The sequence below is a fragment of the Mobula birostris genome, chromosome 2 (genome assembly GCF_030028105.1).
Source record: "Mobula birostris isolate sMobBir1 chromosome 2, sMobBir1.hap1, whole genome shotgun sequence".
Lineage (NCBI taxonomy): Eukaryota > Metazoa > Chordata > Chondrichthyes > Myliobatiformes > Myliobatidae > Mobula > Mobula birostris.
Window position 1 is genome coordinate 178,171,649 of NC_092371.1, and position 16,034 is coordinate 178,187,682.

Genomic DNA, 16,034 nt, shown 5'->3' on the forward strand with positions numbered 1-16,034 from the left:
AATAAAAACATAATTACTGTGAATGTGTATGATTTATGTTCTAAGTTACAGCTAGCATATTTATTGTTTCCCTTAAATGAAAAAAGAATTGCATGCCAATTCAAAAGTTTTACACCGTTGTATATAGATATATGAATAAATAAAAAGATCTTAAAAAAAACCTTACAATATATATGAAAGGGTTATTGGGGGTTAGTTAATTGTGAATTTCCTTGAGCAATGGAGCTTGCGGTGTCTGGTTACTGAAGGCAAGCGTTCACAAGGAGGTAACTTCCTTCTGATTGGCTGCAGTGTTGGCACGTCAGTAATTGCACATGGTTATATCAGGCTGATCACTATTGCACATATTTGGCACCCACAAGGTGATCACTGACCAACCCTCTCCTCAACCCCACTACCACCCCCCTTTCCCCAAAACCTAATGTTTTTACCCAAAAGGTAACAATAATTTGCTGAATACCGTTTCAGCACATTCCCGAAGTATTTAAATAGCTCCCGTTCAAGCAATAAATGTTTTGGCAAAAACTCTTGAGACCAAGGGGTCTCAATACTTTGTCACGGTGGATAAAAGTACTGTGTGTCCCAATAGATTCTTGAGGATACTATTCTCTAAGAGTTCGTTCCAAGGAATAATTCTTACCTGTTCACTTACACTTCCCCCAAAGCACACTGAAGGTGAGTCCCTGAATAGTTTTGAGTGGGGAACAGTTCTGCTCAGGTACTGAGCAGAGTGCTTTCCCGTTTCCCTGTTAGGAGCCGGGTTCTCTTATAATGTTAAAAAATAAGGAATGATGCTGACATATCATGCATTCTTCCCACTTTTTTTTTGTTGAAAACGCAGCACCTTTGCGTTTCAACCATGCTCTCCTCTGGCACTCTCCAGTGACACTGGATTACCAATTTACCTTCTCCTTTCAGCACACAGACCAAACCAATTAACAGAAGATTGTGGTTTAGCTGAATTTGCTTTCCTCTGCGAGAGGTCCTCCGCTGAAGCAGTCTCTGAGAGAGCGTGGTGGTTAGGTGGATTAGTTAGTGCAATCTTTCGGAACCAGTCCCTCTCCCAGAATGCTGGGACTTCTGCAGAGTTCAGAAAACACACAACTATAATCATTTCCTCTGTGATGTATGCTACAACCAACACAACAGCAAGACCATACACAGTGGTAGCTGGACAAGAATTACCATGGAAACCCCGTCACTAATTCCATCAGGCTTGAATGTGTGAAATGTACATGACAAATGTGGAGAGCCGATGGTGAACAGAAAAAGGAGGGCATTCTGCAAGGGCCTGTCACTAGAGCCTGGTCTGTGCCTCGGGGATGTAGATCTCAATGCTGTCTGCGCGCTCAGTAGCTGAGTTCTGTCGGAAGGAAGCCGCCCTCTTGGCGGCCATCAGCCGTTTCCGAGCCTCCTGCCTCTGTCTGTCCGGGAGGTCGAGAGACTTTTCCCTCACAATAGGGATTTTCCCTTTAGGTGGTTTCTTTGGTACTGGGGGCGGAATCTTCTTTTCCTCCTAAATAATTATGAAATAGTGATTATTAATGTTTCACAGAATAAAAAATTAAAGTCAAATTAATTAACCGTGGCTCCTCCATCACACTATCCAACCCAAGAAGATCAATGCTGCTGTTAGCGAGTATTCTAATTGAGGGCAGCAGTAATCCCCATTACAGGAGGATGTGGAGGCTTTGGAGAGGGTGCAGGATGTTCACCGGGATGCTGCCAGGATTAGAGAGTGTGTGCTACAAGGAGAGGTTGAGAAACTTGGGTTGTTTTCTCTGGAGTGGCAAAGGCTGACAAGAGACCTGATACATATTTATAAACTTATGAGCAGAGATTTGGAGTCTTTTTCCCAGAGTAGAAGTATCAAATATAGGAGAACGAGCCTTTAAGGTAAGAGGGAGAAAGTTTAAAGGAGATATACAGGGCAAAGAATTTTATATTACGGATGGTGAGTCTGGAATGGAGGGAGGTAAAAGACAGACAATTATAGTCCGCTTAGCTTGACTTCATACATCTGAATGATACTGGAGTCCATTATTAAATTTTGGAGCTTTTGGAAGTCTGCAGTTTACCTCAGGAGCGACCCTGCCAGATAGATCTGTTAGAACTGGTTGAGGAGGTAACACGCAGGTTAGATGAAGGAAGGTTAGTGGATGTTATTTAGTTGGATTTCCAGAAGGCACTTGACAAGGTGCCACAAACAAGGCTATTAAATAAGAGCCCATGGTGTTAGAAGGTTTTTCCCAGGGTTGGGGAATCAAGAATGAGAAGGCATAGGTTTCGGGTGATATGACAAAGTTCTCACCCAGAGTGTGGTCAGTATATGGAACAGGATGCCAGAGGAAGTAGTTGAAGCAGGTACTGTACATGAACAACATTTAAAAGGCAATTGGACAGGTGCCTGGATGGGAAAGGTTTCCAGCGATATGGGCCAAATGTGGGCAAATGGGAAACTTGGAGTTGTAGAGCAAAAAAGCAACACAGCACAGATACAGGCCTTTCGGCCCAACCTGTCCATGCTGACTACCCACCCAGCTAGACCCAATTTCCTGAATTCAACCCGTATCCCTCTAAGCCCTGCCCCTCCATGTACCTATCTAAGTGCTTCTTCAATGATACTATTGTCCCTGCCTCTAGCATCTTGTTTCATATACTCACCATACTCTGTATGAAAAAGTCCCACTTAAATCTTATCCCTCTCATCCCAAACCCATTTTACTTAGTTTTGGACTCCCCTGCTCTGAGGAAAAGACTGTTATCATCCTCATTATCTATGCCTCTTATAATTTTAAACACTTTTACAAGGTCATCCTTCCTTCTGCGTTCCAAGGAGTGAAAATCTAGCCTGGCCAACCTCTCGTTAGAACACAAGTTCTCTATTCCTGGTAACATCCTTGTAAATCTTTCCTGCACTCTTTCCAGTTTAACCTCCTCTTTTCAATAACAGGGTGATCAAAACTGTACACACTACTCCAAGTGTGTTGACATATACAACTGCACCATAATGTCCCATCTCCTGTCAGTGCCTTAACTGATGAATGTCAGTGTGCTAAGCACTTTCTTCACCACCTTGTCTACCTGTGATGCCACTTTCAACAAACTATGCACTTGTACTCTTAAGTCCCTGTGTTCCTTTACACTCCCGAGTGCCCTAACATGTAGAGAATAATTGCCACGTTAGTTTGACTTTGCAAAATGCAACACCTCACTGATCCATTTTGGGTGACAGAGGTAGATACATTAGGGGAAATTAAGAATCTCTTTGATAGGCACATGGATGATAGAAAAATTGAGGATTAGGTGGGAAGGAAGGGTTAGATTGGTCTTCAAGTAGGTTGAAAGTTATGGCACATCTTGGGCCGTAAGGCCTGTACTGTGTTGTACTGTGCTCTACTAGTCTGTATTTCATGTTCTAGGAAATACATTTGCCACTTCTCTATCCACTTCCCCAAATGATCAGGAACACCCCCCGCCCACAAACTATGACAATCTTCTTCACTTTGAACAATTTCATGTTATCTGGTCAGTAGGAGTGGATGGGCTGAAGGGTCTGTTTCTGTACTGTACAACTCTGTGATTATATGAATGTGTGTCAACACCTCAGGATCTCCACACACTCGGCTCCCTTCTAATCCAGTGATGACTTATGACTCTGTGACTGCACAACTGCCCTCCACTGGGTCACCTTGAGATTTGTCCAGAGGACAATGAAGGATGGAAAAAATTAATTCCAGCTTTTCAATCAGTGAATAAACTCACCTGTTTCTCTGGTGGCTCGATGGGTTTCCAGTCATTTGCTTTCAGCTGGTGCAGTTCATCAAACTTCATGCTGACGTCTTCAATGGAGAGCTGCAGAAGGTCCCAAAATCCTGCTAGATCCTGGGAAGTAGGACGTGGCATTGCACTAGGATCCTGGCAGGTACCAGAGCAACTTGTTAATAGCTTGTAAACCAGATGGGAAGCAATCTTAAAATCATGTTACTATTTGCAAACTTTCTAAACTTTGGATATTTATCTCATTACACACTTGTCAGTCGTGGCGCATAACCTTTAACAACTCTTCAGTTGGATGTTCTGTTTGGGAGAAAGTCTGGGCTGGGGCTATTTCCCCTAAAATATGGGAAAACTAAGTATGATGAAGGAGAAAGACCTTTGCCCTCAGCACGGAGGTCTACAGATGAGCAAAACTGATGGATGTAGAAGGGTAAAAATGGAGTCAACCCAACATTTTTACCCAAAGAGTGGCCGGATGCAGTCATAATCTGAGAAAGTGATGAGAGGTATCTCGTGACTTGCAACTTTGAATTCATTGAGTACATCTTTGGACAAGGACATAATATCCAAAGAGCCATGAGACTGGATGGAGAGCTGAGACCTGTAATTGGTCTCAATATCTCTTCAACCAGCATGGACACAATGAGGTGAATGACCTTCTACTGGATTTCAACGAATCTGGCAAACATCTATCTACATTTTCTAAAATAGTATTGGGATTGGGATTATGATTGCTTTATTACTGCCACATATACCAAACTGCAGTGAAAGACTTGTGCACAGTGTAAACAACTTTGGCTTAAATGTTAACATTAGGTACAAGAATACTTTGAAATGTAAAAAATTCAAAGCAAAAATGTGAGTTCAAATAATTTCAAAAAAAAGCTGTTGATAGACATTGACTTGTCCTTTCAGAATATTAAATCATTGTTTGTGACAAGGGCCTGGTACTTTTGACTGTGAACTGTTGATATTCCAACGTGTGGGGAAAGCTCACCTGAAACATAACAACAACATTGTCATTTAAGAGTGACGCCTCAGGAAGGAGCATAATAATTGAATAGAAATGCAGGAAAATAAGTTGCAATGCTTGAAACTACATTTTAATCTCATCATTAATCCTTCCTTTTATCTTGGTCTCCCGGTGATAAATGTGGTGATTTTTAAAAATAAAATTGAGCTGTTTATGTGACTACATATCAGAGAAAATAATTTTTACTGTCACCATATAATCTCATAATCTTCAATGATTTGGAGACTTTCAAAAACAGGAAGGAAATGAAATGAACGAGGACTGGGAGTTTGCAATGACAACACTTCCTCGGCTGCTATTAAAATGAAAGCATTTGTAAGAAAAAGCCATGAAATAATCAAATCATAGAGAGGCTTCTGCTGAAGCACACTACACACACACTGGCCCCACTAATCTGCACAGGTTCTGGCTGCTTTCTGTCATGTGTGCAGAGGGAAGTAATGGAAAAAGGTGTGGAATAGCCGGGTGCCGGTTGTAACTGGTCCCTCACTAGGCTGAGACTCTCTAACAGGTTTTGTAACGGATGTCTGCCATCCATGGAAGTCAGTGAGGGGAGTTGAGGGGGTTGGGAAGGTCGAGGTGGTAGGGAGGGAGGTGGAAGAAGGGTAAGGTGGAGGATAGGAGGAGGAGCAGGTGGGTGAGGGAGATAGGGGTGTGGAGTAGGTGGAGAAAGTAGAGTAGGGGAGGGGATGAAATGGAGGAGGAGAGGAGAGAATAAGAAAATGTGAAGGTCAAGAGGGGGAGAGAAGGAGATGGAAAAATTGGTAGAGATGGCTGAGGGATGGGAACATTTCATACTTGGATTTCCCAGCTGGCTGGCTAAGTTTTTCTCTACTGGATGCATGGAACAAGATGTGTGGATGCCCACCCAACCCAAACAAAACCTGCCCCCACACCTGTCTGACATTGGTGCAACATATCTCCAGATTCCCACAGCTGGAGGGAATGGGAACTGGAGATCCATCTACGGAAAAAGTTCAGTTCACTTTACCGTGATCCTATTGGAACCCACAAACTGGGGCAAAGCCAGAACCACCCCAGAATTCTAGTATGAACAAATATCTGCTTAGGTTGAACAATAAAACCTTCTTATTATACCGCAGTCCCCAACATGCTTATGTTTCATAATTCTGTGGGCACCTACAGTAACTCGGTAGGTCAGTCTGCATCATTGGAAAGGAATAACGTGTCAATGTTTCGGGCTGAGATGCTTCACTTGGACTGTTCTGTCTTGCTCTTATCAAACTCTTGAATGAACCACTTGTATGATCCTTGACCTCATAATCTATCTTGCTATCATCTTGCAACCATATAGTTTACCTGCTCCGCACTTTCTTGGCAGCTTTTACATTTTATTTTGCACTCTGTTATTGTTTTAATTTGTTCTACTTCAATGATTTGATCTGTATGAACAATATGCAAAACAAGCTTTTCACTGTATCTTTGTGACTTCTCTTTAGTCACCGTTTCTCAACCGAAGATCCATGCTGTGCTATTAAAAAAAAACCCTCATCCAAGACCCTGCATGAAAACGTTAGTAACACTGTTTGCTATGTTTGGGTCTGGCAGAGTTTGTATTTGGTACATGTAGTTTAAAAAAAATTAAGGTCAGGTTCTACCTTGAAAAACTGTCCCCAATTGCATCAGTTTCTAGACCCAGAGCATATTTTTAATCCCACATGAAGTCAATTTAGTTAGAGTCGAAACATTGGAGGATAACAGTAGACGTGCTGAGAGCATGTCGCACTGTGGCCAAGCAGGAACTGGATATAGCTGTGGAGAGAAAAAGCGAATGCAGCAATTAAACAACATCCAGGATGTTTTGAGGATTTTCTGGATACCGTATGGATGATTGTCATAAATTTTTCAAAAAACTGTGAAAAGTTTGCAGCTGTTGAGAAAAGCAGTAAAATACCCATCAAGTCAGGTTTCATGTTCAGAAAGATTTTCAAAGAATCCTGTTGTCTGTCGGATATCTAAAGGTGGGGAGACTGACGAAGGCAGGTCCTAGGGGACTACAGCAGAAGTGTGCAGAGTGCTTCAGGATTTGTCTAATGAATAACAATGAGATGTTCTTTAGTATGAATGACGTCACCAAGAGCTCCCAGTGAGAACAGAATGAGGTGTGAGAGGGTTGAGTAGAGTTCCTTAGGGAAATGAACAGGATTTCCCTGCTCTCGCTCATATCTGTATTACTTGTGTTGTGGTTGGAAGAAGCTTTGGATGAAAATAATTAATAATTGATGTTGGGCATATTTGTGTGCACACACAGTGGTAACAGAAGCAAAATAACTAAAGTTACTGATGCTGGACATCTGAAAGAGGAGATGTTAATACGGATAATAAATCAGCCATGATTGAATGACAGACTGGACTCGATGGGCAGAATGGCCTAATTATACTCCTATGTCTTAATTTGGAAGCTCTCAGGTGGTCAAGCATTAGCTGTGGAGCTGTTTCTGCTCAATGTGACACCCATGTGATGTTATTGGTCTAAGAGGATAGCAAAAATATCTTCAGATATATAAAGTGTAAAAGAGAGGTGAGGGTGGATATCACACCACTGGAAAACAATGAGGGAGAGGTAGAAATGGTGGACAACAAAATGGCAGATGCACTGAAAAAGTATTTTGCATCAATCTTCACTGTGGAAGATACTAGCAGTATGGTGGAAGTTCCAGATGTCGGGGTCATGTAGTGTATGAAGTTATCATAACTAGAGAGAAGGTTCTTGGGGAACTGAAAGGTCTTAAGGTAGATAAGCCACTTGGACCAGATGGTGTACACCCCAGGGTTCTGAAAGAGGTGCTGAAGAGATTGTGGAAGCATTAGTAATGATCTTTCAAGAATCACTAGATTCTGGAATGGTAAATTGCAAATGTAATTCCACTCTTCAAGAAGGGAGAGAGGGAAAAGAAAGGAAACTATGGGCCAGTTAGAGTGACCGCAGTGGTCGGGAAGATGCTGGAGGCAATTATTAAGGATGAGGCCTCAGGGTACTTGAAGGCACATGATAAAATAGGCCATAGTCAGTATGCTTTCCTCAAGGGAAAATCTTGCCTGACAAACCTGTTGGAATTGTTTGAAGAAGTAACAAGCAAAGCAGAAATGGTTGATGTTGTGTACTTGGATTTTCAGCAGGCCTTTGACAAGGTGCCGCACATGAGGCTGCTTAACAAGTTAAGAGCCCATGGTATTCCAGGAGAGATTCTAGCATGGATAAAGCAGTGGCTGATTGGCAGGAGGCAAAGGATGGGCATAAAGGGAGCTTTTTCTGACTGGCTGCCGGTGACTAGCGGTGTTCCATACAGGTCTGTTTTGAGATTGATTCTTTTTGTGTTATATGTCAATGGTTTGGATGATGGAATTGATGTCCTTTCTGTAAATTTTGCAGATGATATGAAGATAGGTGGAGGGGCAGGTAGTTTTGAGGAGGTCAAGGGGCTACAGAAGGACTTAGACAGATTAGGAGAATGGGCGAATAAGTAGCAGATGAAATACAGTGTTGGAAAGTGTATGGTCATGCACTTTGGTAGAAGAAATTAAAGGGTTGACTATTTTCAAAACGGAGAAAAAATACAAAAAACTGAGGTGCAAGGGGTCTTGGGAGTCCTTGTGCAGGATTCCCTAAAGGTTAATTTGCAGGTTGAGTCTGTGCTGAAGAAGGGAAATGCAATGTTAGCATTCATTTCAAGAGGACTGGAATATAGGAGCAAGGATGTAAATGTTGAGACTTTATAAAGACCTGATGAGGCCTCACTGAGAGCATTCTGAGTAGTTCTGGGCTCCTTGTCATAGAAAGGATGTGCTGAAATTGGAGAGCATTCAAGGGAGGTTCATAAAAATGATTCCAGGTTTGAATGGCTTGTCACATGAAGAGCGTTTGATGGCTCTGGCCTATCCTTGCTAGAATTCAGAAGAATGAGAGTGACCTCATTGAAACCTCATTGAATGGTGAAAAGCCTTGATAGAGTGGATGTGGAGAGGATGTTTTCTACGGTGGGAAAGTCTAAGACCAGAGGACACAGCCTCAGAATAGAGGGACATCCTTTTAGAATGGAGGTGAGGAGGAATTTCTTTAGTCAGAGGGTGGAATATCTCTGGAATTGTTTGCCACAGGCTGCTGTGGAAGCCAAGTCTTTATGTATACTTAAGACAGAGGCTGATAGATTCTTAAGTGGTCAGAGCATGAAGGGATATGGGGGAATACACGTGATTGGGGCTGAGAGGAAAATTGGATCAGCCATGACGAAATGGCGGTGCAGACTCGATGGGCCAAATGGCCTAATTCTGCCCCTATATCTTATGGTCTTAAGGTCTTAAGATCTAATGATTGATCAGTTGCTGTGTGATTGGGAACTTTGGAAGTTTATAGAGCTAATCGTGTGATGTAGTCCATGGAACTGTCAAAGGTCAAGCAGAAATATCACAAGCTCAGAAATGGTGTGGTAGTGCAGCAGTTGGCAGAAACATTTTATAGCATCATCTGTCACCAGTTGGGCTTTGATTCCCACTTCTGAGTGTAAGGATTTGTACTTTCTTCCGTGACCACCTGGGTTTCCTTCGGGTGATCCGGTTTCCTCCAACATTACAAAGGTGCACAGGTTAAGGTTAGTAAGTCGTGGGCATGTAATGTTGGTGCCAGAAGCATGGTGACACTTGCGGGCTGCCCTCAGACTGTGTTGGTCGGCACACTTCACTGTACGTTTCAATGTACGTGTGACAAATAAAACTAATCTCAAAAATCCCACTAAAATACAGTACAATCATGGGACATCTGACCAGATAAAGTATAAAGTATCAAGATGTCTACAGCCCGCTGGTTAAAGTGTCATATCCATTACCCGACCACATTGTGAGTTCTAATATGGATAGGGAAAGGGACTGGGGGCCAACATGTTGGCAGAAGAGGATGGGTTAGAAGAGCAATACCTTTCATTCTGTCTGGTTAGTCTCTGACTTAGTGGTACGATTATCAATTTCTCCAACTTCTGGCAGTGTTGCTCCCTTATGTCTTGTTCCATTCTCCATTCTGGATCCTCTCTCACCCCTTCTCTTCTCCTCACCTCCCTCTGGTGCCCCTCTTCCTTCCCTTTCTTCCATGGTCCACTATTCTCTCCTATCAGATTCCTTCTTCAGTTCCTTACCTCTACCACGTATCGACTCCTAGATTTTTATTTCATCCCCCCTCCCTCCACCCACATCCTCTGTCAGCTTTGTCTCAGCTATCACCTGCCTGCTTGTACTCCCTTCTCTCCTCCTACCTTCTTATTCCAGCGTCTGTCCCTTTCCTTTCCAGTCCTGATGAAGGGTCTCAGCCTGAAATGGCAACTGTTAATTCCCCTCCATAGATGCTGCCTGACTTGCTGAGTTCCTCCACCATTTTGTGTCTGTTGCAGAGGAAGGGTTACCTCAGAAAATGCTGTCTGCTTTTGTTTACAGTCTAGTATTAACAAGAGGTGCAGGTTCACCAACCGTGCAAACCCAGTTACTGAAAATGGAGGTGAAGGACGACACTGTAAAGTGGACACCTTCGCTCAGGCCTAGAAGTTCCTGGTAATTGTTCCTGTTATCTGTCAAGTAGGGTGCCGTGCACAATCCTGATTTGATGGAGACAGATGTGAGAGCACAGAGGAACATCTGGAGAAACTTCTGAAATGCCTGCTTCACTTCTGCTGCACGATCCAGAATCTCTGGAGGAGAAGGCCCCGAAGCCTCGGCTTTGCTTGGTTCGGTGGCCTGGGCAAGGTCAAAGCATTCGTCAGAGGATGGTGCTCGGGAGGTTGTATCGGAGGGGCTGGTCGGAGGCTCGAAGTTTGCGGATGGACTCAGAGTCGGCTGTGGTCGGGTGCTTCCAATGCATCGGCAAGGTGTCGGTGCCTGGAGGTTTATGGCAGGGAGAGTTTCTCCCTTTGCCACCTGCTATTGGGACTATTGGGAGTCGATCGGAACTTTGAGACTTTTTTTACCGTGCCCATGTCTGCTCTTTATCAGATTATGGTATTGTTTTGCACTGTTGTAACTATATGTTATAATTATGTGGTTTTGTCAGTGTTAGTCTTTGGTTTGTCCTGTTTTTTTTTGTGATATCACTCTGGAGGAACATTGTATCATTTCTTAATGCATACATTTCTAAATGACAATAAACGAGGACTGAGTGTCCTCATAATCTAATCTAATCGCTCCACTACTACCACATCAAAATCACTTGCAAGAATTGGGTAATCAGACATTACAACCGCAGAGCAGAGATGTAGAATGGAACCTACCAGATTCTGCTGGCAAAGCCAATAAAACTGCTGGAATTTCTGAGACATCAGTAGCTGCGCGCTCCCCACTGCACTCCGAATCTTCCCCAGTGCTGAGGATGAGATGAAGCAAAATACATTAAGCCACTGAACCTCTTCACTTTTGGGTTTAATCCCCTCTTATTTAGACTGTGGATGTATTGTCAGTGACCTTTTCTGTACCTTCTTCATTATGCCTCACTTCCATTCCACACTGTCAAATCTGGAGGAAAGTACTTACAATAAGATCCCAGTCTAGGGTTACAATTAATACCATCAAATTCAATCTCTGTGCGAAAAGGGTGACTGGTAACAATAAAGGAAGGGAACATGAATGAATGTTTATTGTATTTTTGAAATTATCAATCTACTTTTTCATAGAAATCTTCCTGTTAATTTTCCTTTAATCTGCTTGGTTGTTAATCTTAGATAAACTTTCAAACAATAACTTGCCTTCTAACAGCCATTTATTGTTCTCAATTAAATCAAATGTTATAAAATTGGAAGTAAGCATTATTGCACACATTATTCTGGAATTAATTAATTCCTGACATGCAGAAGTTCTGTGGAGTAAGGAACAATAGAATCCAGGTTTTTTTAAAAATAGACATTGTGTTTGTATAATAGATGGTATTTAACATCTCAATGAGTATGACTCTACGTAAAGGCAATCACTTCAACAACAATCCTTCCACAAACAGCTGCACGGATTTCTTAATTATGGACTAATCAGGTTAAATTAATCATGCAATTATGCAGGGCCTCCTGATTTAAATCTTGTCTTCATTTTGGAATCAGCGTATTCTCCTATCACAGTTTGATGTGTGTAATAAGCATAATGCAACACACCATAAAACAGAAGGCACCGCTGTGTTAGTTTTGGTATTCAAATTATTGCAGAAAATGTTCTTATTCAGTGCCACCAGGAAGGATTTCCCTGCAATGTTCTTTCTTCATTAGTGTCTTACAACTATCTGGCATTGTTCTTTCAACAGAAATTTCACTTTGAATGCAAGATGTTTAAGGCTGTGAATATTGTTTTGAATTTTTATGTCTATTGCTCTTTACCAGTTCCACAATAATTGAGGGGAGGGAGAGCAAGTCATTCATTGGATCGTGAAGTGTGTGCTGGTCCCTGTGACAAGAACCTTTCAGCTTATTCCCTATACTCTGTAGTGACCATCTTTTCCCATGCACCTATCTAGCTCCACTTTCATGGGTTTTGTTGAAACACTAGTGCTCATGACAGAAAACTGCACGTGACCACTGTGGCAGGCCACACTACCTACTAGCTGCTTATTTCTATAATTGGTCTCTTTAACTTTCAGTTATTTTATGATCTTAAGTGCGCGCCCCATTTGGCATCTTTCTTAGTTGCGAAGCTCCCCCAAAGTCCAGCTAACTGATAACTTCATGCTCAACTGTACTGTTGGCTTGGGGGGGTGGGGTAGAATTGTTATTTTCCTTGGCCTTTAATTTTCCTATGCTTGCTTATATACCTATACACTGCATGTGTAATTGTTCAGTGAATTTTCTAGCAATTGCGGTGCAGTTGCTTCTGCATTTTTCTTGAAGCCTCTGAGTTTTCTGTAGCAGGTGTCACTCCAGTTTACTCTGATTATTTCTGTTTCAATCTTTTTATTAATTTCAAAATATAGAAACAAAACATAGCAATAATACAAATAGTAGGAGATATATTGTTACACTTAAAAAAAAGTAATTGCAAAACCAAGTAGTGTAAATTAACAAAGCTCCTAAACATGTAGAACTAACCATGGATAATATAAAGCAAAAAAAAAACTGGAGAAAAAAAAACATGAAAAAGAAAAGAAAACAAAACAAAAAAAAGCAAACCCCATCCCCAAAGAAAAACAAAATTAATCAACTAAACTAAAAGACTTGGGCAAAACTAACAACTTAAAAATGGAAAAGAAGAAAACCTTAGTGTCGACGACTCCATTCTCCTCCAACAACAGTACAGAGAGATAAAACAAGTTTGGAAATGATCAAATTACATCAAGTGAAAATGCTGAATGAATGGCCTCCAAGTTTTTTCAAACTTAATGGAAGGGTCATAAACTGCACTTCTAATTTTCTCCAAATTCAAACACACCATAGTTTGTGAAAACCAATGAAATACAGTAGGAGGGTTAATCTCTTTCCAATTCAACAAAATGGACCTTCTAGCTATTAAAGTAAGAAATGCAATCATCCTTCGTGATGAAGAGGTTAAATTATTTAAGTCTATCATTGGTAGTCCAAAGATAGCAGTAATTGGATAATTGTAACCACTGGAATTTTGTTATCTTTTGTCTGAGTTTGAGATAACCACAACTGCTTTTTTCTTGTCTTTTCTTTGTTCTCTTTGGGTACTCTTTCTTAAAGTGAAGGAGTTATAGAGTACTGCTGCACAGAAACAGGCCCTTGAGCCCACCTAGTCAATGCTGAGCTGTTAATATGCCTAGTCCCATCAACCTACACCTGGCCAATATCCCTCCACACCCCTCCCATAGATGTACTAATTCAAACTTCTCTTAAATGTTGCACTTGAACCTGCATCCACTATTTCCACTGGCAGCTCATTCCACACTCTGAGTGAAGATGTTCCTTGTCAGATTTCCTTTGAACAGTTCACCTTTCACCCTTAACCCATGATCTCTAGGTCTAGTTTCACACAACCTCAATGGAAAAAAACTCTCCTTGCTTTTACCCTATTTATACCCCTCATAGTTTTGTACACCTAATTATGTATAATTCTCTTGTTCATTTTCCACTCTTGAAACACTTAATAAAACAAGTTCAAGTTCAATTTTAATTATCTTTCAACCTTGCACATGAATACAGCCAAAAGGGATACGAGAGGATCATGGAACAGGAGGCCAACCAAGAGCTGGACAGTTGATTGGCAAAAGGGATACAAGAGGATCATGGAACAGGAGGCCAACCAAGAGCTGGACAGTTGATTGGCAAAAGGGATATGAGAGGATCATGGGACAGGAGGCTGTCCAGCTCTTGGCTCCATCCCTCCCACTCCTGCCTTCTCCTATCATTTTGGATCTCCCCCTCCTCCTCCCACTTTCAAATCTCTTGCTAGTTCTTCTTTCAGTTAGTCCTGACGAAGGGTCTCGGCCTGAAACGTCGACTGTACCTCTTCCTAGAGATGCTGCCTGGCCTGCCGCGTTCACCAGCAACTTTAAAATAATACTAATATAGCCCAAGTATCTGAGTGTCATGGCCTGTAGATTGACGGTGCATGGACGTTGTCTTGGAGCCCCATTTCCGCAAAATCAAGCCCACAGTAGTTCCTCATCTCATGCAAATGCAGCTTCAGATGAATGCAGTCCAGCTTGTCTTTCACCAAGTGAACACTGGAGAGCAGCATTGACAGGAGGGGCCAGCACAAAACACAGCCAGCTCTGTCGTTTCCTTCCCTGCGACCCCAAGGCACGAGGACCTGGTCTGCACAACGACCGAGGCCATGCAGCTCCTCTGCCATCGGTCTTGTCAGTCTACTTATCATTGATTGCCAATCAATGCAAATGATCATGAGTAATAAGTTTTGTTCCTCATTCCTGACTTCCAAAGAACCTTTGGAACACAAAAGTACCATATCCAATGGGCCATTCCAACTCAGTGGCAACACTAATACCCAGATTAATCTATGTGTTTTTGCAGGAGTCTCAATGCCCAATGCTTATTGAGGCTTAATCTGTCATTGGCATCTTTGGACCCACTATCTGTGCTGCTGACGGCCCCTACGCACATGCAGGCTCTGCACAGTCAAGAGAGGCAGCTCCAAACCCTGTTGGCTCATTGGAAAATCTCCCTGGGAGCCTGTGACAAATGCAGGTGCTTGGCTGTTCAGCTGATGGGAAAAATCATTCACTGTAAGCTATGGAGGTGGAGAGCCTAAAAAAATATGATGCCTTTTTTAAATTGCTTTATGTTTGGGAGTGTACTATATTGTGACTCCACATAAAAATATATGTTGTTCACGTATATTGTCAAATAAATTCTTGACTACTTTATTTCTTTCCAATTTCAGTTCTGAAGGTACAAGAAGAGCCTAAAGACCCACGCACAATGATTTAGGAACAACTTCTTCTGCTCCACCATCAGATTTCTTAACAGTCCATGACCCATGAACACTACTTCACTATTTTCAAGCAACACACACAAGATACTGGAGGAACTCAGCAGGCCAGGCAGTGTCTATGGAAAAAAGTACAGTGAACATTTCAGGCCAAAACCCTTCATGCCCTGCCGAAGGGTTCCTCTAGCATTTCGTGTGTGTTGATCAAATTTCCAGCATCTGCAGACTTTCTCTTGTTTGTGATTTGACCTCACTATTTTCTTTTCTTTTCCCAATATTTAATTATCTTATTGTAATTTATAATAATGTTATCACTTGCATTGTACTGCTTCTGCACAAAAACACATTTCGTGACATATGTCAGTGGTAATAAACTTCATTCTGATTCAGATTCTGGCAAGCAACTTTCCTCTCCTAGTGTGTGTAGTCCTAATCATTTAATTGCAGGAAGGATGTAGAGGCTTTGGGGAGGGTACTGAAGAGGTTTGCCAGTATGCTACCTGAATTAGAGGCTATGAGTTCTAAGGAGAGGTTGGACAAACTTGGGTTGTTTTCTCTGCGGTGATGGAGAGTGAGGGGAGATCTGAAGTAAGTTTATAAAATTATGTGAGGCATAGGTAGAGTAAACAACCAGATTTCCCAGGGTAGAAATGTCTAATGCTAGAAAGAAAGTTTAAAGGAGATGTGTGGGGCAGTTTTTCTTTTACACAGAGAGTGGTGGGTTCCTTGAATGCACTGTCTGGGGCGGTGTAGTGAAGGCAGATATGATTGCAGCATTTAAGACACAATGAATGGAGGGATATAGATCATGTGCAGGTAGAAAGAAGTTAGTTTGATTTGG

The 16,034-nt window shown here is 41.9% G+C and overlaps 1 protein-coding gene across 1 annotated transcript in view; it reads right to left on the bottom strand.

The window, feature by feature from the left end:
• Positions 1-1,297: 1,297 nt before the first annotated feature.
• The window catches only part of dlgap2a (discs, large (Drosophila) homolog-associated protein 2a), a 118,105-nt gene continuing 103,368 nt past the window's right edge, over positions 1,298-16,034 (bottom strand). Inside the window, exons 9-11 of the mRNA XM_072278305.1 lie at positions 11,083-11,174; positions 3,766-3,918; positions 1,298-1,516 (exon numbers count right to left, since the gene is read on the bottom strand). Coding sequence (XP_072134406.1) covers positions 1,298-1,516; positions 3,766-3,918; positions 11,083-11,174 — 464 coding nt within the window. The remainder of the gene's footprint in view (positions 1,517-3,765; positions 3,919-11,082; positions 11,175-16,034) is intronic.